Here is a 26,940-nt window from a genome sequence, read left to right as displayed (position 1 = left end):
TTAGATTTTCCTCAGTATATACAACTTTTAATCTATTACTAATTTATTAATCATTAGTCTCAAAACACTTGTGGTTACCTTTGGCATCCTTCTGGTCACATCTGACTGTCAGAATAAAAACAGAAGCACTTATTCATTCATTCATTTGGAAATTTTATTATTTTTACGTGGTGTGTGTGTAAATGCCGTATGTGTAGGTGTCCATGGGCCAGTAGAGGGAAGGATTTGATCCCTTGGATTAGAAGTGGTGGCAAGCCACCTGATGTAGGTAGGTGCTCTGACTTGAACTCAGGTCCTCTGGAAGAGCAGCACTGTCTTTTGCAGTTTTTCTTTCTTCTAAAGACAGGTTGGCACGTAGACTGGCTTCACACTCAGTAGGTAGCCGAGAAGGACCTGGTTTATGTGGTGGCAAAACGGAATCCAGGGTTCCAAGCATACTAGTAAAGCCAGCTACAGCCCCAGCATCTAGCCACAGCTTTCAGTAGATTCTTGAGTTCTTGGTCTTCTGCTTTGCCATTAAATTCAAGTTTCAACTTTTTTCTCTGTTCAAGTTGCTCCCTTGATTTTTACAAAGTATTTAAAATTACCATTTATGTATATATGCCAGTGTGAAGTACTGGCACCTTAGTTGCTGGAGTTACCAGTTGTGAGCTGCCTGATGTGCTAGGACCTAAACTCACTTTCTCTGCAAGAGCACCATCCCCTGCCTTTTGTGTGTCTTGCTATATATATCCTCAAACTCAAAATTCTACTTAAGTGTCCTGAGTGTTGGCTGGAATTACAAAGCTGCATCACCGTGCCTAATCTCTACCGCTGAGGCAGGAGTGCCTTCTGTCTCATCTGTACTTCACTCCTCAACAGCATGAGTCCTAACTATGCCTCCTTAGTTTTGCCCCCAATAGTTACTATCTTGGTAAACTCACGCATCAGCTTTTCTACCAACCGAAAATTATCTTTAGAATACTTTATTGACAAACTTTCCCTACTTAAAAACTTTTAAAATTTTTATTTATTGAGGCCGGGTCTCACCATGCAGCCCTGGCTGGCTTGGCACTCACTCTGTAGACTAGGCTCACTTGTGACTCAAGAGATCCACCTGCCTCTGCCTCTGGAGTGCTAAGATTAAAGACATGCACCACCATGCCCAGCAGTTTTCCAGCTTCTAGTGCCTTGGTGTTTGTAAGGCATGCCTGTCTGTGGACTGCTTTGAGACTCATTTCATATTCTAACTCCTGGACGGACTCAATTCTATTTCATCTCAAAGACTAACTTCTCCCTTAGCTTAGCAAACTTTACATTTCTGAACAGGGTCTTGTATATCACGGGTGACCTGAAATTTGCTATGTAGCCAATTATTAGTTTGAACTGATGCTCCTTTACCTACTTCTAGTGCCAGGAATAGGCTTGGGTCACAACGGTACAAGAAGAACTAGGACTTAAAGTAAACTCTAAACTATATCCCAAACCCTCAAATTTACAAACAGTTCTATTTTAGGCAGTAATACTTGTGACTTCTAGGTACTTTTTTTTTTTTTAAATGACAGGGTCTCAACTAGGTAGCCCTGGCTAGCCTGGAACTCACTATGTAGACCAGGCTAGCCTTGAACTCACAAGAGATCCACCTGCCTCTGCCTCACAAATGCTGGGATTAAAGGCGTGCACCACTACACCTAGCTTTAGGCATTTTCTTCTTAAACCTTTTTCCTCGAGGAAGAATAAAGAATTAAACCATGACCTATTAGTAATTTTATTTTTAAAAAGGTTCATACTAGTTCACTTTACTGATGAACATTTTTATTTAGAAACAGAAGTTAGGATAGATAAAACTAAGGTCACAAGGTTTTTAATACATTTTTAAAAATTTTAATTACACTTGTGTGTGCACAGACACGTATACATATGAGAACGCACACTCCATTGTGTGGAGGTGACAGCACAACTTGTAGAAGTCAGGCCTTTCCTCCCACCATGTGGGTTGCAGGGATAGCAGATCCTGAACCCACTGAGACACCATGCAGGCCCCACCAATGTAGTTTTGAGACAAGAGCTCCTTCTCCAGTTCAGTCTGGCCGCAAACTATCAGCTATCCTCCTGCCCCAGTTCCCAAGTGCTAGGGTTACTGGTATGAGCCATGCTGTTTTCAAGTGATTTCTTTCCCCCAGTACTGGAGATTGCCGAGAACTAGTTGAGCTCTACCACTATACTACCAATATACACACCTGGCCTCAACTTCCTCTTAGAAACTAACCTTTACATACATCAGTAAGTTTCTGTTGTTGTTGGTTGAGCAGTTCTAGCCCAGTGTGGTACACACACTTGTAATCCAAACTACTGGGGAAATTAAAATTGGAGGATTTTTTTAGCTCTAGGCTAGCCTTGTCAAAATACAGACTCCACCTCAAAAGACAGAAGAATATTGTGCAGGAGTTCTACCTACAGAAATAGCAATAGTGGGCCGGGCAGTGGTGGCCTTTAATCCCTGCACTCGGGAGGCAGAGGCAGGCGGATCTCTGTGAGTTCGAGACCAGCCTGGTCTACAGAGCGAGTTCCAGGACAGGCTCCAAAGCTACAGAGAAACCCTGCCTCGAAAAACCAAAAAAAAAAAAAAAAAAAAAAAGAAATACCAATAGTGTGGATGGTGGTGGTGCACATCTTTAATCCAAGCACTCTGGAGACAGAGGCAGGCAGATCTCTGTGAGTTTAAGGCCAGCCTGGTCTACAAGAGCTAGTTCCAGGACAGGCTCCAAAAAAAACTACAGAGAAACCGTGTCTCGAAAAACAAAAACAAAAGAAAACAACAACAATAGCATGAGCAAAGAAGTCCTGGCTTGAAACATTCCTGCCCTATTCTGCTGCCTTTGTCCATGCTAAATCCCTAAGGAATTGTATGAACTAGATCCTGATAATCTTCACATTTTCCAAACATTCAAGAAAAGTTCAATAAAATAGCCGGTATTCTTTTAAAAACACTAATCGCGAGTTTAGTCTTGGCTACTCACCTCTTCTCAGTTGCTGCAAACAGCTTATAAACCCACTCCTCAGCTCTAACAATCCATCCCTCATGATTAGTTACCGTGGTGAAGAAAACACATTTTAAACACAAAGGACACACCAAAGGCCAGAGTTTTCCTTCTGTTTGTTATATACACACACTTCACAGGTTTATTCTTTAAAAAAGTCTGTACACTTCACAAGACAGTACAAATTAGCTACAACCTGCTAGCTACACAGTAGGGCATTAACATAGCCCATGATTTTTGCCCTAAAACGGGCAATTGTGCTACTCCAACTCTCTGAAAAGAGATTTTTCTCAACTCATGTCATTTGGCCCAGGCACCTTCTCTTCTGGACCCATAACTGCTTCTCAGCCTTTTGACTAAGATCAAATGTGGATCTGAGCCCACAAGCCCCAAGCTATGTCTTGTTTATTCCTAGTTCAGGTTCAGCTCAAAGAGGGAACTCTGAGGCTTCACTTCTTCATCTTCATGTCTGCTTCAATGGCACAGCGGCGTCCCCTGGTTCCCCCATCCTAGACAATATCAAAGAAAGGAAGGAAACATGAGTGAGTTGATTACATGGTAAGAGACAACATACAACAGGAATGCTGGGAATTTGATTTCGTGGGGGAATGGATCTGCAGAGAGTACCAAAGGGATGAAGTGGAAGGGATTTTCTGTTCTCCAGAGCAGCTAAAAGAACACTGGTATTCTGTGAGTGAACTGTAAGACAGTATCTTCCTCATGCCAACACAAAGGCCTTCGTATTCACCTGGGGTCCCACAGAATGACTACCAGTCATCCCACCCAGGCCCACATTGTGTGTAAGAACAGGAAGAAAAAATGCAAAGTAGGAGAGGCAGAAAGGGCAGTGGAGAGTGAGGTTCTTGGCTAACATACCTGTCCAGTTGCTGGTCCCTATAAGAAAGGCCTTTCCTGCAGACTGACCCTGGCACTAGTTCCCTAGCACCTCCTGACCGTTGCTTTCCATGAGATCAGGACAATCAGGCTTCTTTCCATCTGCTGCTCTCTCCCTGCAGCCCAGCTCCTTCCTCTTGTGCAAAACTTTGCTGTCTTCAATAGATAAAAGATCCTATTAACTGGCCTTGCAATAGCCAGCCACTCGAATGAGAATCCAGAGTCACTGTTGCAGGCCAATAAGAAAGAATAGACATCACAGTGTTCTGTTTGTGGTACAGGTCTATAGGCAAGATGAACTAGTGAACACTTTGGCTGGGCTGGACCACTTCTGTATTTCTAATATGCAAGGATTAAAATTTTTTTAGAACATTAAGTTGTCAATAGCCAACAGTTAGAAATAACACCTTGCATTTGTGTAACACTTTATTTTTTTCCCCCAAGTTAGTTTCATAACTTATTTTATCCTCACAACATCCCTGTGAGGTAGGCTGGACAGGTTATCTCAATCTTATTCTTTCTTTCTTCTTCTTTTTTTAAAGCCTTATTTTCATTTAATGTGTATGAATGTTTTGCCTGCATGTGTATATGTGCACCACAAGCGTGCAGTGCCTGTGGAGGCCGGAAAAGGGCTTTGGGTTCCTTAAAACTGGAATTACAGGCAGTTGTGAGCACCATGTGGGTGCTGGAAAGCCAACCCAGATCCTCTCCAAGAGCAGCCAGTGTTCTTAACTTCTGAGCATCTCTCTAGTACTCCCTCTTGCTCTCTTTGGAGACAGGGTCTTACTCTATAGCCTAGGCATTCCTTGATCCTGTGGGCAATCCTCCTGGCCCTCAACTCATTATTACTTCCATTACACAGATGAGAAAAACAAGGCCCTCAAATATTATCCAATGATCTTAAGTTAAGACTGTACAGTTTTTCATCATGGTCTTTCCCTTACTTCACTGCTCTACCATGAAGAGTCAGACATTTAATTTATAGAGCAAAAGAATAAAAACCTTTAGGCTAGAACTATTATGTTTACCTATAATCTCATCAGCAATTATTATACCCAAGTGGTCACTGCTACTGAGATCTTTAAAAGAAGTTTTTTAAAGAACTGCCATCACTGTGTGTGATGTATGTGTAGGAGCACATACACCATGGTGTACATGTGGAGTTCAGAGACAATTCCATGGAGTCAGTACTCTCCTTCCACTTTCGCTGGGGTCTGTGGATCAAATTCAGGTCACCAGACTCCCACGGCAAGTGCCTTTACCACTGAGATCTTTAGCTTAATTTTACTGAGGGTTTGTGTGTTAAGTCTCTCAGTTTAGGTAGGAGGAAATGGAAAGGTATGTGTTAAATATCTGCCAACACGAGGAAAATGCCAAAAACGCCAGGTAGCAGCTGCTGCTCTGAGCTCTCTTCCACTTGTAAGTAAAGAACTGGTAAAAGGTGGAAGCAAGAAATGAGGAGCAGGTGCATCCCAGGTCCTTTTCCCTAAGAACACTTCATACTTCAGTGCAGTGATCTTACAGTCAGTTCCTTCTCAGCCACCCAGCTTCCCAGCCCCCGCCTCCAACACACACACACACACACACACACACACACACACACACACACCACATGCAAAGAATGCAGAAGAAGAGTTTCTTATTCAATGGATAAAAAGAATTTCAAGACATTGCCACAGTCTGCATGTTGGATTTCCCTCTGCCACCCAGGCCCAGCAGAAGCTGCGAATCTTTCTGGCAACATCACCCCTTGCAGCCATTCAATACTTACAAAGAGAGAGAGAAGGAAGGCAGGAGAGCCCATGGGGACACTGTCCTGTTAGAGGACAAACAAATACTGATCAGGTTCCACAGAAACTCTCAGCCACAAGCACCCCAAACCTCAGGACAGAGGCAAAAGCACCACACACACAGCACAAAGACAAAAATGTAAAACTCGAGAGCAAGAGGAAAGAGATCCCACAGCCACAGGACCCCAGAACAGGAGCTAAGTCACCAACTGCTGTCAACTACTTCACCCCCACCCGACAGCACTCTCCTAGAGGATTAATAATCCACGCACTCAAATCACACTGTCCCTCGTGTCACAGACAGAGGCAGGCTTCCACCACCCTCACACCCATCTGCACACCACTGGCTTGCAGAATGTTAGCAATGTAAGAGTAAGGGTAACTTAAGGTTCTCTGGATGTTTTCGACTCCATTTCTGTCTCCATACCTTCTCTGAAGCATCTTGTTTTCGGGTAGAATCTCTCCCCCGAAGACTTTTAGCACTGATTCCAGATTCAGATGTTTGCATAATCAACTGTGTGGCCAAGAATTGCTGTAGAGAGAAGAAAAAACGTTTGACCACAAAGACCCAACCCAACAGGAAAGAACCAACATACTTCAGGTTTTGTGACTACACTTATACACTCTTCTAGTCAATACTTCTTGGCTTACTAAAAGGCTTAATTCTAACTGTTCCTACAGAATTTAGAAGCCGAAAGTAGCTTTAAAATAAAATAAAACAAAGACTTTTAGCAATTAAAGTCACTTGGCAGACTTAACAAAGACACAACAGTCCTCCAAGGTCAGCATCATGAAGGATGTGTGGTGAGACAATTGTTAAGACCGAAGTAGACTTCTTGTGATAAATAGGGATTATGCACTCTGTGCCAGAATACTTTATGTAACTAAAAACATCCTTAGCCTTACCTTAAAAACTGATTTGAAAACTTCAGAGGGGGCCAGGGAAATAGCTTAGATAGAGCAGTGCTTGTCTAGCACACATGAAGCCCTGCCTGGGCTTGACTCTTAATATCAATAAACTGGGTGTGGTGTGGACGTGATATAGCTCAGTGGTACAGCATTTGTGTAGGCTGTGTGAAGCACTAGTTTGAATCTCTAGCAACAAGAGCAAAATAGCAGCAACAACAACAAAAACTGAATTCATTTGCCTAAGAAAGATAGAATCTCTATTATAATTCTTCCATCAAACCAATAAAACCTATACAACTCCAGTAAGAGAAAAAATGACTGACTTACCTGTGCTCCTGATGCCTACTACAAGCAAAGTCACCATTATGATTCTTCCCTTCACTTCATCCCTACTCAAACAAAAATGAGCCTCAATGTACCTGGATCTGTTCCAGGACATCTCTCTGCATCTCTACTGCCATGTGATATACATCATGGTCTGAGCTATTATACATAACAGCATTCTGAAACATCAGCATGATGTCACGCTGAAACTCAGCTGTGCTGCGGATCAGTCCATTTTCAATGTTTTTCTTAATGGTTGACAAATCCATAGGTCTAAAAAAAATAAAATAAATAAATAAACAGAGCTAATTGGCTGTGGAGGGAGGATTTCACTTTGATTTCTGAATACAGTATCACTATGTAGTCCTGTTCACATAAACCTTCAGTTTCGGCTACCAAGATCTAAAAGCATGTATTCAATTCCCCCAAAAGCCCATCTATAAACTAGGCATCAAGAAAAGTAATAAAAGATAATTAATTCTTTTAGACTATCGATGGTAATCAGCCACTGCCATGGTCAGTTCAACACTAATACTACTAGCCTTTACCAATCTCAGCACATGGGAGGTGGAGGCAGGAATTACTCACTTTCTGTGACTTTGAGGATAGCTTTGTCTATAGAGTCCCAAGCCAACCAAGGTGATATATATTAAGACCCCGTCTCAAAACAAAACACCCTTGCCTTAAATTTACTACCTAAAGCAAAATTCACTTACGTCTACACAAATTTTCAGTCAGGCATGTTAACTGGACTATGGCTTACCTCTGCACAATGCTATGGTAGCCAGGTGCTATGTCATCTGTAACAGGTTGCAGGAACACATTGGCATACCTGTCCAAAAAGAATAGATTTATTACTGATTTATTCCCCAAAAGGAGAAACATCAGCAGTCTCATAGCTTACTGAAATAACTTCCTGAGCCAACAATGAGGAGCTTGTAATGCCTGCTCACCTATGATTTGCTGCAGCCCTCCACACAAGCATAATGGCTTTCTTCCATATTTTCTGAGCCTGAATTGCTTCTTGGTCTTCACTGCACACAGAGCTGAAATAGACAAGGGGTACTACTAAGCATAAGGAGAAAAACAATGCCCTATTTCTCTTCAACTATTTGTTTCAAGCTGAGAAAGGGAAAATAACAAGCAAAATTAAGGCTAAAGATATGGCTCTATGCTAGAATGCCTAGCATTCAAAAGTTCAATGTCCCCAAACACCACCCCCCCCCACAGGGCAAGCATAGTTGCTCACACCTATAATCTGTCTGTAATACAGCATCTGGGAGACAGAAGCTAGAGGAGTAGGAGTTCTAGATCACCCTCAGCTATATAGTAACAACTGCACACCAACCTAGGGTACAGGAGACCCCATCTAAAAATAAAAAAAGGAATCCCATATACTCACAACTGTGAAGAGGCAGGGCTACTTGGGATAGAGTCTGCCAGTGTGTGTGACTGCAGTGTAGCATTATGTATACTAAAGCCATCATCACTTTCGCTCACAGGAGGTTCATTATCCATCTCAGACAAATAGCCTTCTCCTTGATCCTCTTCCTTAGGCTCCTCTAGGCTAGCTACTTCACTGACTCCATCTTCTTCTTCCTCATCACCTGGAGCATCCTTAGATATAGTGTGCATTAGTCAACAAATGCAAGCAAAGCTACCTACCAAACCATTATTAAATGAGATCTGTTTTGGGGTTAGATCAGCTCTAGAAATGGCCTCACACTTTTTTTGGCTGAGCCCTTTATCACTTATACTACCCTCTACTTAACTGACTAAGTAAGGCAAAGTAATTTATAACCTGGACAAAGAATACAGCCCAGGACCTTTTTTAAAGGAAGGAAAAAAAAAAAAAAGCTACTTACTTAAGACTAAGCTAAGAGGCGTTCCTTCTTTCCCCTTGCTCTTGAGAGGAACTCTGACCCTGGGTACAAAGTTATCAAAAATCATTTTATAATCACTTTATTTCATGTCTTTGCTGACGGAGCAAGCTCACCTTACATTACTTTAAATTTGTTACCGCTACTTTAGTAATTCTAAGGTAAAACCAGGTAATTCTCTTTCAGTAGTCTAAATTGTAACCTGACTCCCCAAATGTTCCTCCTGGCACCTCTGTTCACTCTGAGTCATTCTGGATGTAGCAAAACTTCTTTGTGCGCTATATACAGAGAAATTCTCACGGGAAGCACATGCTGCCATAGTACTCCCATTAGACCAGACTGTCTGCTACAGTTTCTCCTCATCCAACTCCCTACAGGTTTACCAGGAGATAAAAATAAGAATTTACTAAAATTCATTTAATAACACAGTGTGGGAAAATCTAATCATAAGGCAAGAATAATAAAGAAAAGTCTGAAATACCTTTATCTGGCTTCCAAAAATAGTCCCTGATTCTTCTTTCAATGAGTCTGCAGAGGAGAGAAAAACTACCTGAAGATTCTGTACCTTAGCCTTCCCCTTCCTGTGGACCACGATCCTTCCCTGCAGCTCTCCTTTCTTTCCATGCTGTCCTGTCTTCTCCTCTACCTGCCCACAACCCACAAACCCTGAGAAGCCAAAAGGAAGAGATTTCAAGCTAGACATAAAGTTTCTTTACTCACCTGATATTTCAAACTTGTGCGGATCCTCTAAAGGATCTTCAATTGGATTTGACCCATGTGATGGAGACAACAAGCTTTCAGGAGATGCCTGAAAAGCAAGAGATTAAGTATCTTAATTACTAATAAACTGTTAGAAGGCCCATAGTTCATTCTCTAATGACAAGGAGACCACAGGAAAAAATCCTCAGTCCTCCTTATCTAATATTTTGATGATCGCCTTGGTATTTACTACTTGCAGCCTATGGCTTTGGCTATGTGCAACATGCCAAGACTCAGGAATCACAACCCTCCTCTCTTCCCAGCCCATTCATATAAATACCTCTGTCTTCACAGTTGAAAGTGGCATCTCATCGTCTTTCCCACTGGAACCATCTGTTTCACCAATCTCTCCACCTGCAGAACTTCTAGGTTCTTCATCTAAGTCTTGACTCCTGAGTTCTGGTGGTGCCATACTTGAGACTGGACCAACTCCAGCTACTATATCAGCCCCTGACATGCCTGGCTCTGGCTCTGCAGGTTCCATCTTAATCTCAACACCTGATTCCCTGATGTCTACCAGTTCATGGATTCCTTTGTTTTCTGTTTCCTCAAAGTCTAGTCTCTCTTGTTTGACTGTCATTTCTGGTGCCGGAAGAGGTGCTGGCTTTTCCCGCTCCTGCTGGATAGGGTGTTCCCAAGGGCCAGGCAGGGACTGCGGATCATCATTTTCTTCACAGAATGATAGTGCTGCTTCTACAGCTGCCACATCCAGCACTTCAGGGTGATCATCGACCTGTCCCACAATATACAAACTGTTCAGAGCACAAAAAAAGCCCATGTCCCCCCAGTCTAACAGTATAGAATCAGATGCTGAATCTAAAGCTACTTTTTCTACTTTTACCATTTAGAGGAAGCAACCAGTGGACAGACACTTGTGCTGAGCAAACAAGTAAGCAGGACAGCAGGGAAGATAAGTAGTACATCAGATTATAAAGATGAAAATGGACAAAAGTACAATTAAATAATCCTTACTAAGAAAACCAAAGAAAGTCAGAGGTAGTCTATGTAGTACCCTGAAGACTTTTTAGGATTTTGCTAGATAGTTACCTTGTCTTCAATGATGGCAATAATGTCTCCAACTGTTTCAAAATCCAACTCTTCACCTGTGTAAGACACAGCAATATCCATCTTCTCGGCCAGATCTAAATCTTCTTTTCCATCTATGCTTGGAGCCTTTGATCCACCAGGAGCCTCTGCTACTCCTGATCGGAAACACTCTTCTTTGATAGAATTAATGATCATGGAGATTTCACTGCTATCCATGGAAACAGTCACAGTATGTGGATCCCCCACGGCATCACAGGGAACACAGGGGTCGGGCTGACTCACTGATTAACAGGAAGAAAACAGCAATTCAGAAGCTTATCCATTATTAAATGACCACCCGGAGATCACACCAGAGCTGTAGACACTAAAGGTCAGACACACTTAAGGTTAAAAACTCACTCCTGCCCATGTTTTCTTCGCCCTGATTTTATTTAGAGTGAGGTGAGAATACATCCTCAAGCCTACTTATGTCTCCACACTTAACCCTCCCCACCCAACTCACTAAATACCCACCCACTTCTATCCTAGTTTTTCTAAGGATACAGATGATCCAAGTCTACGAGAACGGAAGAGAAGTATCTATATGGGAAATAATGCTCTTGGTCACCTTTCTCTAACTAAAGTTTGGTCCTGTGGCTGCTCAGGGCGTGGGTCAGGGACGAACCTGGAGCTACACTTTCAGGAGTGGAGCCAGCCGGAGCAGAGGATGGTGTTGGCAGCGCAGGCATCATGACAATGGTAGCCTGGGACACAGACTCTACAGGGGGTGGCACAAGTTTAACTGGAGGCTCACTGGCAACAGTAGTGAAGGAAGGAAGAGGAGTGGTGAACTGTGTAGGACCAGCTTCTAAAAGCCGGGAAAGAGTGGGAGCACCTAACAGACAAAGAGGTAAACAAAATGAGGGAAGAAAGCACATGAACAAGAAGCAATAGCCACTCGAGGACTCAATCAATATTTTTTTACAGTTTCAAAGAATGAAAGTAACTCCTGTGTTGAATAAACTCATAACCACATCCTTCCTTTCTTTAACCTCACCTAGGATCTTCCTCCAAGTTAGGAATGAACCCAAGTGTCAGATTATACACTATCTATAGCAAAAACAGGTAGACATTTTCTCTAAGGAAAAAATACACACTAAATAAAATAAAATAAAATGACTGGTATGACAGGCAAGAGGCTGAGGAAGAAAGAGCTCCATGGCTACAAAACAAAATCCTGGACAGCCTGAACTCTATGGCAAGACCCCGTCTCAAAAACAAGACAAAAAAAGGAAGAAAAAGAAAAGCGAGGAAAAGCCCTGCAACTCCTGCTCAAGTTCAGCACACTGTACATCGCCCATGCTCCACTTTAATCAATACCAGTGTTTCGTTTTGCGGGAGTGGGGTTGGGGGGAGGGTGTTTTGAGACAGGGTTTCTATGTAGTCCTAGCTGTCCTGGAACTTACTCGGTAGACCAGGCTGGCCTCGAACTCATAAGGGATCCGTCTGCCTCTGCCTCCCAAGTGCTGGGATTAAAGGAGTGCACCAATAGACCCTACCCAATCTCTAATGTAATGTTCATATGGTATTACTATTTTTGCTTCATATTCTCTCATTTAATCTTAACACATCCCTGTAAAAAAATATATGCCACCACTAAAATAGGAAACTAACTCTCCAGTAGTTAAGTTGCCTGCCAAATGTCGCAAAACCAACAGTATGGTAGATCTGAGATTCAAACCAGGTCTCTAGTTCCAAATCTCTTTTCCCCTATTTTATAATCTCCAGGGTCTCTAGTATCTTTCCACAGTTTTGCAAGAACTAATATATTGCCAACATTAATAAAATAGGGAACTAAGCCTCAATAGTTATCTACCCAAGGCCAAAAAATCAATTGTACGAAAGACATGAGATTGAAGCCCAGATCTCTGGTTCTAAACCTCTTTTCCCTATTTTATAATTTCAAGATCTCAGGCATCTTTTCACATTTTACAAGGCACAAAGAAATAGCTTCACTATCAACTTTATTGGTCTTTTTTATCACCTATACTGTGGTAATTAAAGCTATTAATATTTCACATATGAAATGGGTCAATAATCTCAAGCACTATGTTAATAGAAAAGCTGGCTCCAAAGCAGTCTCAGAACTATAATTTGGCCTTAAATACATGACTATTTCCTTTATAATAAACATGAGAAGCATGAACAATAACTTACCTGAGGCAGCAGGGGAGGCTGCAACGGCACTGGTTGTTGGCTGTATCTCCCCACCATGTATCATGGGAAGAACCCCGCCTACCTCCAGGAGAACACCTGTGCTGTTCAGGTGGCCAGAAGACATCTCACTCTCATTGACCTACCAGGGAAGAACAGAGGTGAAGGCTACACTCAAGTTCTTTCACTACCACTTCCCAAAACGCTCCAGTGCTCAAACAAACCTCTTGAAACTAAAACTTAGTATCCACAAAAATACTTTAAGATAGAAGGGAAACTCTAAACTATAATGTTTAGAACTTAAGTGACAAGAGTTCTCTGGGGGAAGAAAATCACAAATAATTATCATTCAGATACCTTAGGATCCAAGGACCAACTTAACGCACTTTTTTTTTAAAAAAAAGTTAACCTTTAACTAGGACACTCCTGTTTTTTGTTTTGTTTTTGTTTCACCCCAGGTCATATTTAAGGGCCCAGGCATTCCCTTCCAAGTACTAAATCACCACAGCTCTCAAACACCCACAGAAGTCTCCATACCAGTCTGGGGCTAGTAGGCAGGAGGCTGCCCTTCTTCAAGAGCTCTGACAGCAGAGGGGAGGGGGGTGGAGTTGCTTTCTGTCCAAGCATCTTTTTCTGGGGTGAATCATCTGTTACTGGGGTCATGGGGGCTTCTAAGGGTGCAGAGCCTGGAGGAAGGGTGTCAGGAATCCCAGGAAACGAGGTGACTGGGGTACTCGGCAAAGTCCCAGGGGTTACCTAAGAGACAACAGAGAACCTTTATCTGACTTCTCAAACTATGGAAGGTTCCCTACTAATCTGGATGTGTTAGTGTGTCTATTATTTTATTAGTTCTGAATGGAAAAACCCAGAAACTATCTACACTTCTTTCCCATAGTATTTTCTCTTCCACTCACTCTAACCCACAACCCAATTATTACATCCAACCTGTTATTTTCAAATTCCTTAAAAAACTATTACTATTTTATTTGTAAAGAAACGATCTCTTTCTTCAACAGAAATTTTGTAAGACTAAATACATTTACCAATAATTCACATAGTCTTTTTACCTATCTACCAAAAAGTCAAAATCCTCAATGCTTTTAGGTCCATCCTTATAGTCTTTAACATTCAGACCAAGAAAAGTTGCTTTTAGGCAAAAAGTGGTTTCCCATTATTCAGCTCTCTGCTGGCTTAATTTCCCTCTGCAAAGCAATTTCAATAAATGTAAATATACTTACCCCAGAGGTAGCCTCTTCCATAGTGTTTGGAGTCAAGTCTCCTAGTGGATAATCACCTCCTGGGGAGGCAGAATCTATAGGTGAACGGACCATCACAGTTGGTAGCCTTCGAGGAGGTGTTTTTACTGCTTGCCGAGCTAGAATATAAGTGAATAGAGACCAAATGTTTAGGGCTAAATAAGTGAAACCAGCCACTATTATACCCTAAAGAGGCATGGTAAGTCTAGATTAGAAGTTTAATTACTCTTTTAGCTTCATTTTTCAAACTAAGGGCAATTATCTCACTATACAAATTAACTACTTAACTACTTCAAGGGTAGTAGTTTATATAAATGTTTTACATACTTCTCAATGTCTTCTCCTGTGACTTAAGAGTCTGCTTTTAACCAGGCGGGCGGTAATGGCGCACACCTTTAATCCCAGCACTTGGGAGGCAGAGGCAGGCGGATCTCTTAGTTCCAGGACAGGCTCCAAAGCTACAGAGAAACCCTGTCTTGAACACCCCCCCCCCCCAAAGACCCAAAGACGCTGCTTTTAAAAGGAGGAAAGGACCTCATTGGTTCACACCATGTACTCTGCCTTATAGTTGCAAACACTAAGTTTCTCTTCCCACCTCACCACCAAGGCTCACTGAGATGGATTTTTGATCCCACCTCCTTCCTGGATCCACTTTCCAAATTCTGAAATTATAGGCATGCACCATTATACCTGGCTTTCCTTTTTTTCTTTCCTTTTGTAGACAAGGTCTCACAATGTAGCACTAGCTGGCCTGGAACCCACTCTATAAAGCAGACTGGCTCACAGAGATGTTCCTCCCCAGCCTCCCAAATGCTAGATTAAAGATGTACACCACCACATCCAGTTCCATGTTTGGCTTTGGTTTTTTTTGTTTATTGGCCTTCGAGTTCTAAAACTTTAATTAAGGCTAGTGAGATGGTTCAGTGGGTAAACATTCAATCTCTGAGGCCCACCTGATGGGAGAAGAGACTGGATTTCCAAAACTTGTCCTCCGATTTACACATACACACTATGGCACTCACCTGCGTACCTCACCACCAAGACAATAAAAATAATTAAATAAAAAATTTAGCCGGGCGGTGGTGGCGCACGCCTTTAATCCCAGCACTCGGGAGGCAGAGGCAGGCAGATCTCTGTGAGTTCAAGACCAGCCTGGTCTACAAGAGCTAGTTCCAGGACAGGCTCCAAACCACAGAGAAACCCTGTCTCGAAAAACCAAAAAAATAAAATAAAATAAAATAAAAAGTAAAAAGATAAAAGCCGGGCGGTGGTGGCGCACGCCTTTAATCCCAGCACTCCAGGAGGCAGAGGCAGGCGGATCTCTGGGAGTTTGAGGCCAGCCTGGTCTACAAGAACTAGTTCCGGGACGGGCACCAAAGCTACAGAGAAACCCTGTAAGATAAAACCTTAAATTTTATTCAGTATATCATTACTAAGCTTGTGAGTCCTTAGTAAACTAGAGATCCTGAGAATATAAAGAGACCTCATTTTCTAATGTCTTCTTGGACATTAATGGATGACTTACTCTGGTAGAAAAAAGATAACAAGAATCTCTGTTCTTTTTAGTTGTTTGTTGGTGCTAAAGACTACGCCTCACCCATGCAAGGCTACTGTGCTACATTCTTTACCCACATGCCTTATTTGATGAGGGTTCTTTGCACATGCAAACAATAAATTCGTATATTTCTCCTGTTTACTGCCAGTTTGTTCCAGAGATTCAAAAATACTAAAACTTTTAGAGAAAGGAGAGAAAGTTTTAACTGCCCTACAATTCTGACAGATCATTCAGGAGCCTAAAACATTTGCTTGATCCCGAGTCTACAACTGGGAACTCATGGGACAAGACAAAAACTAGTTATGGTAAACACAAAGGTGTAGATTTCTGATCATTTTGAATTACAGTAGAATTTTTTGATAAAAGTCTATTTATTTAATGCCACCAGGAAGTCTAACTTTATGGGGCATGTATAAGGCCCTCAGTTCAATCCCTACCTAGCAGGGGGAAAAAGGGGGAAGGGGAGAGACATGATAAATTTTGCAAGTAAATTTAAACTAGTAGACTTTATGTTATCAACAGCTAAGTTTCCATGGTGCAGCGGTCACCACTCTAACGGAACAGTCAACTGTCATTAGCATGCAGTATTTTATGATCAAGGGCTAGCAGAGGCACTAGACTCAGCTTACCCTGGTATGCAGCATCTGTAGCCTTCCTTTTTACTTCAGCCTCTTCTTCCTCCAATTTCTTCTTCCTGAAGAAAGAACTGAATGTTAGCCAACTCCAATTCTTCCCCATAGTTCACACTGCCCTCATAAAAAAGGTTTCTGCCAACGGGCACAGATGGAACCTACATTGCAATGTCATTGCAAAGCTCATCCAGTCTGCTGTCCATGTGTCCAGCTTGAATTAGTTCAGCATCTCTTTTTAGTCGCCTATAAAAACAGAAAGAAACAGACTGTGGTTCTTTTTATGAGTTTTTTTTTTTTAAATTAATTGTTTATTTTAATATTTATTTATTATATTTACAATATTCTGTCTGTGTGTATGCCCGCAGGCCAGAAGAGGGCACCAGACCCCATTACAGATGGTTGTGAGCCACCATGTGGTTGCCGGGAATTGAACTCAGGACCTTTGGAAGAGCAGGCAATGCTCTTAACCACTGAGCCATCTTTCCAGCCCCTATGAGTTTTTTTTTTTTTTAATTTTGTAAGTTTCTTTCTTCTTTTTTTTTTGGACAGGGTCTCCTTCTGTAAACCAGGCTTGCCTCAAACTTAAAGAAATTTTCCTGTCTTGGTCTCCCAAGTAAGTGTTGGGATAACAAGCATAAGCTATCAATACTGCTTTTTAGAAATTGATTAGTGTGTGTGTGAGTGCACGCAAGTATAGGTGGACACATTCTACACATATGAGGTCAAAGGACAAACTTTGGGGACTGGTTCTCTCCTTCCTGCCACTATAAACTACCACATCTAGAGCTTTTTATATGAGTGCAGATATCACACTCAGGCTGTCAGGCTTGTACAGCACACGCTTTTATCTGCTGAGCAATCTCCATGACTCTTGTCTTGCTTTCTAAGCAAAGACCTTGTTATGTAGTCCAGGCTGGCCTGAATTTGTGGTCTCAAGTGACCTTTCTATTTCAACCTCCTGAGTTGAGTAGACATACACCACACACCCAGACTCAATTAAGTATTTTTTTCAAGACATGGTTTCTCTGTGTAGATTTGTCTGCCTCTGCCTCCCAAGCGCTGGGATTAAAGGCGTGCACCACCACTGCTCATCTTTAACTGAATTTCTCAATCTGCTATTTTAAAAACTTTTATGGGGGCTGGAGAGGTAGCTTAGCAGTTAAGAGCACTAGCTGCTCTTCCAAAGGGCCTGGGTCCAATTCCAGCAGACACACGACAGTTCACAACTGTCTGTAATCCAATTCAAGAAAATCTAGTGTCCTCACACAGACATACAGGCAGGCAAAACCCCAATATACATAAAAAAAAAATCTTAAAAAAGAAAAATCAAAAAACTCTACATGGCTGGTTCTGTGTACACCTTTAATCCAAGTTCATGGGAATCAGAGCCTGGTCTGCATAGTGAGTTCCAGGCTTGCCAGGACTACACAGTCAAAAACAAAGAACAAACAAACAAAAAACAACTATTCTTTATACTTGCTTTTCCAAACAGGGTTTCTTTGTGAAAAGCTCTGGCTGTCCTGGACTCACTTTGTAGAGGAGGCTGGTCTCAACGTCATAGAGATCCACCTGCCTCTGCCTCTGGAATGCTGGAATGCAATGTATGCGCCACCAGACAAAACATCAGTTCTTAATTTCTTTCCAAGCCAGCCCAAGTCATCTGATAACTACCTGTATCTCTCCTGTGTTTCCTTGATCACCTTCTTCAATTCCTCAACTCTCTCAGCAGTCAGTTTCCGAACAATAACATCTTCAACAGTTTCTACCACTTCTCCTTTCTCGCCACGTTTCCGTCTGTGGAAAATCAAACAATAATAAATCCAAATTGAAGTTAAGAGGCCAAGTGTTTCTTTCTACTTGTAGTCTTTCAGCCTTTTCCACCGTTTAATCCTAAGTAACACCCGGTATACCTTTCTCACCCAATTAAGACTGATGTCCATGGTGAACACTTCCCAACTAAACAGATGTGTACCTGGGTCTATACTCACTTTGGAGTCTCAGTAGTCTCTAAGAGCTCTGAGTACTGAGAAGCACAATGCTATGGAAAAAAATAAAAATGTGATAAGCAAGCTTGGAAAGAAACAAGATTTGCAAGTTTCAACAATTAGAATAAGACTAAGTGAATACACCTTTTCAAGACTGTGTTGTTTAGCTGGTCACGGTAGGAGGTAGAGGCAGGAGATCCGAGTTCAAGGTTAGCCTGGTCTACACAGTGAGTTCTAGGACTGCCAAGGATACATAGTAAGACACACACTACTACTATTATTACTAAATAAAAATTAGAAAAAAGTTTGCAATACTTTTTTGCATACATATATAACCAGATTAGCAAATAGTAGGGGGAAAGGAAAATGGTATTTTCTTTTGTTTTTAATTTTTAAATATTTTAAAATATTTTAAATGTGTTTTGTTTTTTGAGACAAGGTTTCTTTGTGTATCCTTGTCTGTTCTGGAAACCACTCTGTAGACCAGGCTGGCCTCAGACTCACAGAGATCCTCCCCACCTATCAAGTGCTGGGGTTAAAGGTATGTGCCACCAAGACCCAGATAAGTTATTTATTTTTATTAAATTTAAAATATCTCATCTTAAAAATAGTTTTACTTAAAATTTATTTCGTTTTTGTATCTCTGTATGTATGTTCATATGAGCCCTCAGAGGCCAAAGAAGGTACTGGATGCCCAGAGCCGGGAGTTACAGGTATTGACAAGCCACCAGATGCGTGTGAACCAAACCCACGTCCTCTACAATGTTAAGTGCTCTGAACCACTGAACCTTCTTTCTAAACCCTTTTACTTTTTTTTTAAATGTGTGGAATGTCTGTGTTCACAAGCTCATATGTATGTGTGGGCGTAGGTACATTCATGTGGATACTCAAGATTAACTCTGGAGGTCTCCCTCAACCAGTCTTTACATCATTCTTTTTTTTTTTTTTTGTTTTGGTTTTTTCGAGACAGGGTTTCTCTGTGGTTTTGGAGCCTGTCCTGGAACTAGCTCTTGTAGACCAGGCTGGTCTCGAACTCACAGGGGTCCGCCTGCCTCTGCCTCCCGAGTGCTGGGATTAAAGGCGTGCGCCACTATCACCTGGCCTTTACCTCATTCTTTGAAGCAGGGACCTTGTTTTAACTAGTCTAGAGAGCCAGCTTGCACCAAGGATTACTTACTGCCTTTCCATTCCAAACACTGTAGTAACTGGTGGGCTGCCACACCTTCTTGACATGCTTGGCATGTAAGCGGGTTTAAGAATCCCAACTTTGGGCTTATACAGCCAATACTTTAACCACTGAGCTACCTCCCCAGTCATAATTTCTTTCGGTTTTCTTGAGGCAGGGCTTTGCTATGCAGCCCTGGCTGACTTGAAATTCATCATGTAGTCAAAGCCGGGCGATGGTGGTGCACGCCTTTAATCCCAGCACTCGGGAGGCAGAGGCAGGCGGATCTCTGTGAGTTCGAGACCAGCCTGGTCTACAGAGCTAGTTCCAGGACAGGCTCCAAAGCCACAGAGAAACCCTGTCTCGAAAAACCAAAAAAAAAAAAAAAAAAAAAAAAAAAAAGGAAAAAAAAAAGAAATTCACCATGTAAACCAGGCTAGTCTCACACATGTTGATATCCTCCTGCCTATCTTCTAATCGCTAGAATTGCAGGTATGTACCACTACACTCAGCCTCTAGCACTGTAAGTTATTCCCTGCTTCATGATACAGAAAACCTTGTAAAAACAAGGCAGAGCCTGGTAAAGAACCAATTTCATATTCCAATGAGTGTAGAAGAGCATCTGATTGGGAACTTACTTTTTGAGAAAACCAGTCTGGAGGCCGGCCAGGTTCTGCAAAAGGCTTGATTGCTCTGCTAACTGATACCCTAGCAAATGAGAAAAGCCTTATTATACATCAAACAGGAAAAATACGAGTGGCAGAGACGGGCTGACTTCAAAGCTTAGAGTTCATCATTACTCTATCTATTTACTTGTCAGTGCTGAGAATAAAAACAGAGGTTCACTCATGCACATTAGGTGAGTGCTCCACCTGTTAGAGCTCTAGTTCTGGAATACCTGACAACAGAAAATGACAACTATATAAAAAGCAATTGAAGGCCTGGTGAAATAGCCCAGTGGGTAAAGGCACTTTCTGCCGAGCCTGATGATATGAACTCAATCACCAAAATCTATGGGGTTCAGGAAGAAATATCAACGCCTACAATTTGTTCTCTGACCTCCCCATCACACACAGTGGTATTCACACACCTATATACACATACATGCACAATGAATTAAAATGCAATAAACCAAGTCTTTACATGCTAGAAAAAAATTCTTCAAATGTATCCAGAGTCTCACATATGTAGACAAATACCAAAACTATATCCCCAGCCTGGATTCTTTTTTTTTTTTTAAGATTTATTTGATGTATGAGTGCTCTATCAACTTTAGGCCAGAAGAGGGCATCAAATCCCACTCTAGATGGTTGTGAGCCAGCATGTGGGTGCTGAGAATTAAACTCAGGACCTCTGGAAGAGCAGCCAGTGCTTTTAACTTCTGAGCCAGCTAATTCTCCAGCCCAACTAGATTCTTAAAATTATTTTTTTGGCCATTCTCCCTTGAGAAACCAGTACCCATGTTTGGTATGTCTTACTTTATGACTCCTGAGAAGCCTACACCCCTGCTCTCACCTTCCTTTCCTTCTGAGGCACTCTCTTTCTCTTAGCCCTTTATTATGAAACTGTATTTAAAACCTTTATTAACACTTAACTGTTTCTAAGAAACCACTCTTAAAAGTTTTTTTTTTTTTTTTTTTGGTTTTTCGAAACAGGGGTTCTCTGTTTTTGTTTTTTTGGAGTTAGAGTTTCTTAGTGAAACAGCCCCTGCTGTCCTGGACTCATTTTATAGACCAGACTGGCCTTGAACTCAAGAGACCCACTTGCCTCAGAATTCTGACTGCTGGAACTAAAAGTATGCACCAGTCGTTTAAATTTTATGAAGTATTTTTCACTGTGTACAATATATACTTATAACTCTAACAAAAAGGAGGGCTATCATAAGTTTGAGGCTGGCCTGAGCCACATAGTGAGTATCAGACCAGCCAGAACTAAATAACAAGACCCTTCATTGCCCCGCCCCACCTTTCTCCCCAAAGCAGCTGGGTATTGGTCTACATGGCTGACCAGGCAACCAGGGCTACAAAGTGAAACCCCATGCCAATATAAAACAATCCAAACAAATCCCCAAAGAGCATTTTCTGTCAATTAGGCCCTGTAAATACGTTAAACCTATCTTCCTGACTAAGGAAAAACTAAACACTAATAATAATATCACGAACAAAGGCAAGATCATTGCCACTGAATTAAAGGACAGGGGCCAATCTATGTATGTACAACTTTATGTAATTAAAACATTATCTAACTGAGCCAGGAGGTGGTGGTGCACACCTTTAATCCCAGCACTCGGAAAGCAGAGGCAGGCGGTTGGATCTCTGTGAATTTGAGCCAACCTGGTTTAAACTTCCACGACAGTCAGGGCTATTATGCAGAAAAATTTGCCTCAAGAAACAAGAACAAAAAACCCCCAAATATTATTTGAGTGTGTTAGTGTATACTTATAACCCCAACAATCGGCAAAGAGAAAAATCTTGAGGACAAGATCAGACAATGTGGGGTTACACAGAGATTTGGAGGCTACCAACAAAAACAAACCTTTAAAATCAACTAAAGACATTTCAGTAAGACCTCTTCTGGCTTCCAAAAGCACCAGGAAAGCACACGGTATACATGCATATATGCAGGCAAAACACTGATATACACAAAATAATGGTAATAAAAAGGTTTAATAGTAAAATCCAACAAACAAAAAAGCAAAATAAGTATTTTCCTAGCCAATTCTCAAACAAAGCAACAGAAGAAACTAAACTGGTATCATTAGAATTAAAAACTTTTGGCTGGGCCGGGTGGTGCACACCTTTAATCCCATCACTTGGGTGGCAGAGGCAAGCAGATTTCAGTGAGTTCAAGGCCAGCATGGTCAATATAGTGAGTTCCCGACAGTCAGGCTTATATAAAGTGGCCCTACCCTGCAAATATTCTTAAAAAATTTTTGTGTTGTAAACAATAGCAATCAAAGACAGGTGAAGAGATGGCCCAGCAGTTAGATCATTGGCTGCTCCTCCAGAGCACCTTAGTTCAACTCCTATCACCTATGTGGTGGGTTCAAAACCATTTGTTACTCCAGTTCTGGGAATTTCACAACCTCTTCCAGCATACATCCTACAAGAAGGCAAAACTCATACGCCTGAAAAATAAATGATTAAAAATTGTTTCTTGGGGCTGAAGAGATGGCTCAGTGGTTAAGAGCATTGCCTGCTCTTCCAAAGGTCCTGAGTTCAATACCCGACAACCACATGGTGGCTCATAACCATCTGTAATGAGGTCTGGTGCCTTCTTCTGGCCTGCAGACATACACACAGACAGAATATTGTATAAATAAATAATAAAAAAAGTGTTTCTTAAAAAAACAGTGCAGCTGGATGAAAAAAAAAAGTATAGCCAGGTGGTGATGGTGGTCCATGCCTTTGATCCCAGCACTCAGAAGGCAGAGGCAGGCCTGGTCTACAGAACCAATTCCAGGACAGTTAGGATTGTTACACAGGGAAACCCTGTCTCAAAAAACCAAAAGTGCTATGAGCTGGCTCTGCTAATAGACACGGATCACCAAACTTGATGATTTTAGTTTGATCCCCAAAACCCATAAGGTGGAAAGAGAAACAAGTCCACAAATTCTGCAAGCTGTCTTCTGACCTCCACACTTGTATGCACACTCACACATGTAAACACACAAATAAATATTAAAAAAATCTGTAATGAGATATGACTTTATACTTACTAGTATGGCTATAAAAAATGACAGGAAATATTGTGAAGCAGACAAAAAACTGAAGGTGATGGGGATAAGTTCAGTTGGTAGAGTGCTGGCCTAGCCTGCATGAAATCTTGGTTTGATCTGTATTTCAAAAACTGGGCCTCGGGGGCTGGAGAGATGGCTCAGTGGTAAAGAGAACTGACTGCTGTTCCAGAAGACCCTGGTTCAATTCCCAGCACCCACATGACAGTTCACAACTGTCTGTAGCTCCAGTTCCAAGGGACCCAACACTGACGACAAAACACCAATGAACATAAAATAAAAATAAATCAATTTAAAAAAAACTGGGCCTCATAGTACATGCCTGTAATCATAATATTCAGGGGGGCTGAGGCAAGATCAGGAGTTCAAAGTCATCCCAGGCTACATAGGGAGGAGTTTGAAGCTAGTGTAGCTTAAAAAATAAAATAATATTAAGCCAGTAGAATATGCTGGAGAAGCAGCAGACAGCCTAGGCCATACTTTTTTCTGGACATGGCAGCACACACCTTTAATCCTAGCACTCAGAAGATAGAGACAGGAGAATCTCTGAGTTTGAGGCCAGCTGATCTACAGATCAGAGTGGGACTCTGTCTTTAAAAATCAAAATCAGGCTAGGTGGTGGCTGTGCACACCTTTAATCCCAGCACTCAGGAGGCAGAGGCAGGTGGATCTCTGTGGAGTTTGAGGCCAGCCTGGTTTACAAAGTGAGTTCCAGGACAGGCTCCAAAAACGACACAGAGAAACACTGTCTTGAAAAACCAAAAACCAAACCAAATGAAACTAAGTTTGATGGCTGAAGGTATAGTAAGATGGCAGAATCTTTACCTTGCATGCACAAAAATCCCGTGTCCCATCCCCAGTACCTCTACTCTCCAAAATTTGGGGGGGATGAAGAGATGGTTCAGGAAACACATACTGCTCTTACATAGAGCCAACATTCTGTTCTAGGAACCCATGTCAAATGTCTCACAACTGTCTGGAACTTCAGGGACTCTGAGGTCCTCATTTGGCTCCCAGGGGATCCCGCACTCATGTGCCCATATTTTGGCAGTTCCTCATAAACTGTTAGACCTGGAGTTACCAGGTGGCCCAGAGACTCTTTTGCCTGGGCGATCTTAGGAGAATTGAAGACACTGTCTACAAAGACTTATTCACACTTGCCCCAAGGTGAAAGCCCGAACGAACATGCAGTTGACATGAACATGCAGTCAGGTAATGAACACAGGCAGGGGATGTACATTTTTGGATTTACTCAACCTAGGTTAGACACTATAGCCACTTCTAAAAACAAACAAACAAGCTGGACAGTGGTGGTGCATGCCTTTAATCCCTGAACTTGGGAGGCAAGGAAGGTGGATCTCTGTGAATTCAAGGCCAACCTGGTTCACAAAGTGAGTTCCAGAGCAGCCAGGAATAGAGAAGCCCTGTCAAGCATGTATTGAACATGTACAGACTTTATTCCCATAACCAGTGGTTCTCAACCTTCCTAATGCTGTGACCCTTTAATACAGTTCCTCAGGTTGTGGTGACTCCCCAACCCTAAGATTATTTTCATTGCAACTTCATAAATGTAATTTTGCTACTGTTATGAATCATAATGTAAATATTCTTGGAAATAGGTGTGCCAAGGGGTCATGACCCCAAGGTTAAGAAACTGCCCTAAACCATTAGCATAAAATGTCACTGTATTAGAGATAACATGGAGTATTTAAGAGGGTATGTGTTGGCGACATGCAAATACAAGGCATCTTATGTAAAAGAATTGAGTCACCATCATTTTTATAACCTCAAGGGTCCTGGAACCAATTCTGCACAGATACGGAAGGGATGAGTCATACTATCCTATGACCAATACTAGAAGTATTAACGTATGTTACATGTGCATAAACCTTGAAAGTGCTATGTTAACTGACAAAAAAGCTAATCCCAGAAGACTACATAGCATACGCACAGGAAATGTTCAGAATAGGCAAATCTATAGGGAAAGAAAGCAGACTGCTCTGGAAAGGGGAGCAGAGGGAAATGTAAAGAGATTTACAGGGATGGCTGCACAGCTTTGTGAAAACAGGAAAAACCAAAAAAGTTTTCACTTTCAGTGGGTTTATTTAATGTGTATATGATCTGTAGTTTGCTGAAGCTGACTACTACATAGAGCTTTAAAGTGACTAACTTAAAGGAATAAATACCCCGAGGTGAAAAATACTCATTCCTGGTTAATTTGATGACACATGGCAAATTCCTGCACCGGGGAGGCAGGGGCAGGCCAGCCTGGTCTACAGCGTGAGCTCTGAGATAGCCAGGGATACACAGAAAACAAAACACGAAAGAAAAACACTCAGTCGTACAGCCCAATAAATCAGGTATCTTAGATTCCTTACCAGTTCTGATCTCCACTCCTCATAACAGAAGATGCTAAACACAACTTCTCTCGGATGGACCATGGCTCTGTCGGGCCAGTACTCAGCAGCTTGTGCTCTGGGAATAAAGGAGGCTTAGAAACCATCACCCATCACTGCGCTAGTTCTAAGTCCCAGAACAGCTAAAAGCCGATATAAAATAACACCCCGGATGAGTATGGAGTATTAATCCTAGTTCTCAGGAAGCAGAAGCAAGCAGAACTCTGTGAGTAGGGCTTGCCTGTCCTGCATAGTGAGTTTCAAGCCAGCCAGGGTCAGTCTCAAAACAAATTAAATCTCAATCTTGTTCGAAAAAAATGTGAAATACTACCATCAACCATTTATTATCACCAAATTTTGATTTTCACCATCCAATGAAATATCATCAATACTAGCCAGGATACCTGTACAATGAATACGCATTAAGTTGTTCAAATGCCATTTGTTCAAAACACTGTATTTGTTCAAATGCCATGGCTTTAAGGTCTGTTCTCAAAAAAAAAAAAAGGCAATATTACGTTAAAAAAAAAAGTTCCCCAGTTTGAAATCAACCTTATTTCCCAAGATTCCTAGCGGCCACCGGCTCCTACTGCCCACCTGCTTTGCATAAAGTTGTTTACATCTCAGCCCCTCCCCCCCCAACTGCCAGTGAAACCAAAAAAAAAAATGGCTGAAAAACACGAAACGCATTTTCCCCACGGCAGAACACGCCCACAGTTAACAGATCTTACCGCGACAGCTTCCCACACCTGACTAGAGAAACAACTGAGCCGCAGGGCACTGGGCCCTGCCTTTATGTTTACCCTCGAGCGGGCCAAGCACACAAAGGCTTCGCGGCTGCTTCTCTGCAGCCTCGGGTTCATCCCTCCGCCAGGCGGCGGCCATAAGCGCGCCACGGAAGGCAAATCTCTGAAGACCTTGCGCTCCCGACAACCCACTCCTCCCACTCCGTTCGTGCACGACGAAAATGGGCTGCGTAGCCTCGACTCCACAAAGGCCTTGAACGCAAAAGCCGCTCCGATACTCACTGCCTGTTCCGGTCGCCATTTTGGCTTCGACGTCTTCAACGCTTGCGAAAGATGCAGGGAACTCTGGGAAATACGGTACCAGCGTGTTCGCGGTGCCTCCTGGGTAATGTGGGTGGGTCAGTTTCCCTAATAAAATCAGCCTAGGAAATTATTATTATTATTATTTTTAACGAACAAAGGAAAAGGTATATCAGCTGAAACCTCAAGAAAGAAACGTCTAGATCTAGAGAGAAGTAAAGAGCGAAGCGAGACGAATCCGGTAACGAACATCTACGAATTCCTGACAGTTGTTAACCCGGACCCACATTACTAGAGGTCAACCAGAAGCAGTCTCCCGGTTGTCTCCGCCCCCCTTCTCTTTCTGATTGGCC

The 26,940-nt window shown here is 42.1% G+C and overlaps 2 protein-coding genes across 6 annotated transcripts in view; one reads left to right on the top strand and one right to left on the bottom strand.

The window, feature by feature from the left end:
- The window catches only part of Kif20a (kinesin family member 20A), a 464,558-nt gene that overhangs the window by 429,736 nt on the left and 7,882 nt on the right, over nt 1-26,940 (top strand). The gene's annotated exons all lie outside the window — the stretch shown is intronic.
- Nucleotides 1,778-26,880, bottom strand: Brd8 (bromodomain containing 8). Of its 5 annotated transcripts, XM_075969013.1 has the most exons (22): nt 26,570-26,880; nt 25,524-25,620; nt 20,048-20,117; nt 18,248-18,297; nt 17,931-18,053; nt 16,422-16,502; nt 16,257-16,321; nt 14,055-14,191; nt 13,354-13,572; nt 12,820-12,958; nt 11,288-11,497; nt 10,624-10,904; nt 9,857-10,309; nt 9,538-9,625; nt 9,299-9,345; nt 8,340-8,554; nt 7,891-7,983; nt 7,701-7,769; nt 7,033-7,210; nt 6,132-6,236; nt 5,686-5,730; nt 1,778-3,529 (listed from the first exon to the last, which is right to left on the bottom strand). In XM_075969013.1, the coding sequence occupies exons 1-22, from the start codon at nt 26,586-26,588 to the stop codon at nt 3,470-3,472; spliced, it is 2,844 nt and encodes a 947-aa protein (XP_075825128.1). In that variant the 5' UTR covers nt 26,589-26,880; the 3' UTR covers nt 1,778-3,469. The 5 variants fall into 5 exon arrangements, with proteins under 5 accessions (XP_075825128.1, XP_075825130.1, XP_075825131.1 ...); XM_075969015.1 differs by lacking the exon at nt 11,288-11,497 and having other exon boundaries at nt 26,570-26,690; XM_075969016.1 differs by lacking the exon at nt 13,354-13,572 and having other exon boundaries at nt 26,570-26,690.

This window comes from Microtus pennsylvanicus, chromosome 4 (genome assembly GCF_037038515.1).
Source record: "Microtus pennsylvanicus isolate mMicPen1 chromosome 4, mMicPen1.hap1, whole genome shotgun sequence".
In the NCBI taxonomy this organism is placed as follows: domain Eukaryota; kingdom Metazoa; phylum Chordata; class Mammalia; order Rodentia; family Cricetidae; genus Microtus; species Microtus pennsylvanicus.
Note: the sequence above shows the minus strand (reverse complement) of the source record. Positions and strands in the feature narration are given on the sequence as shown.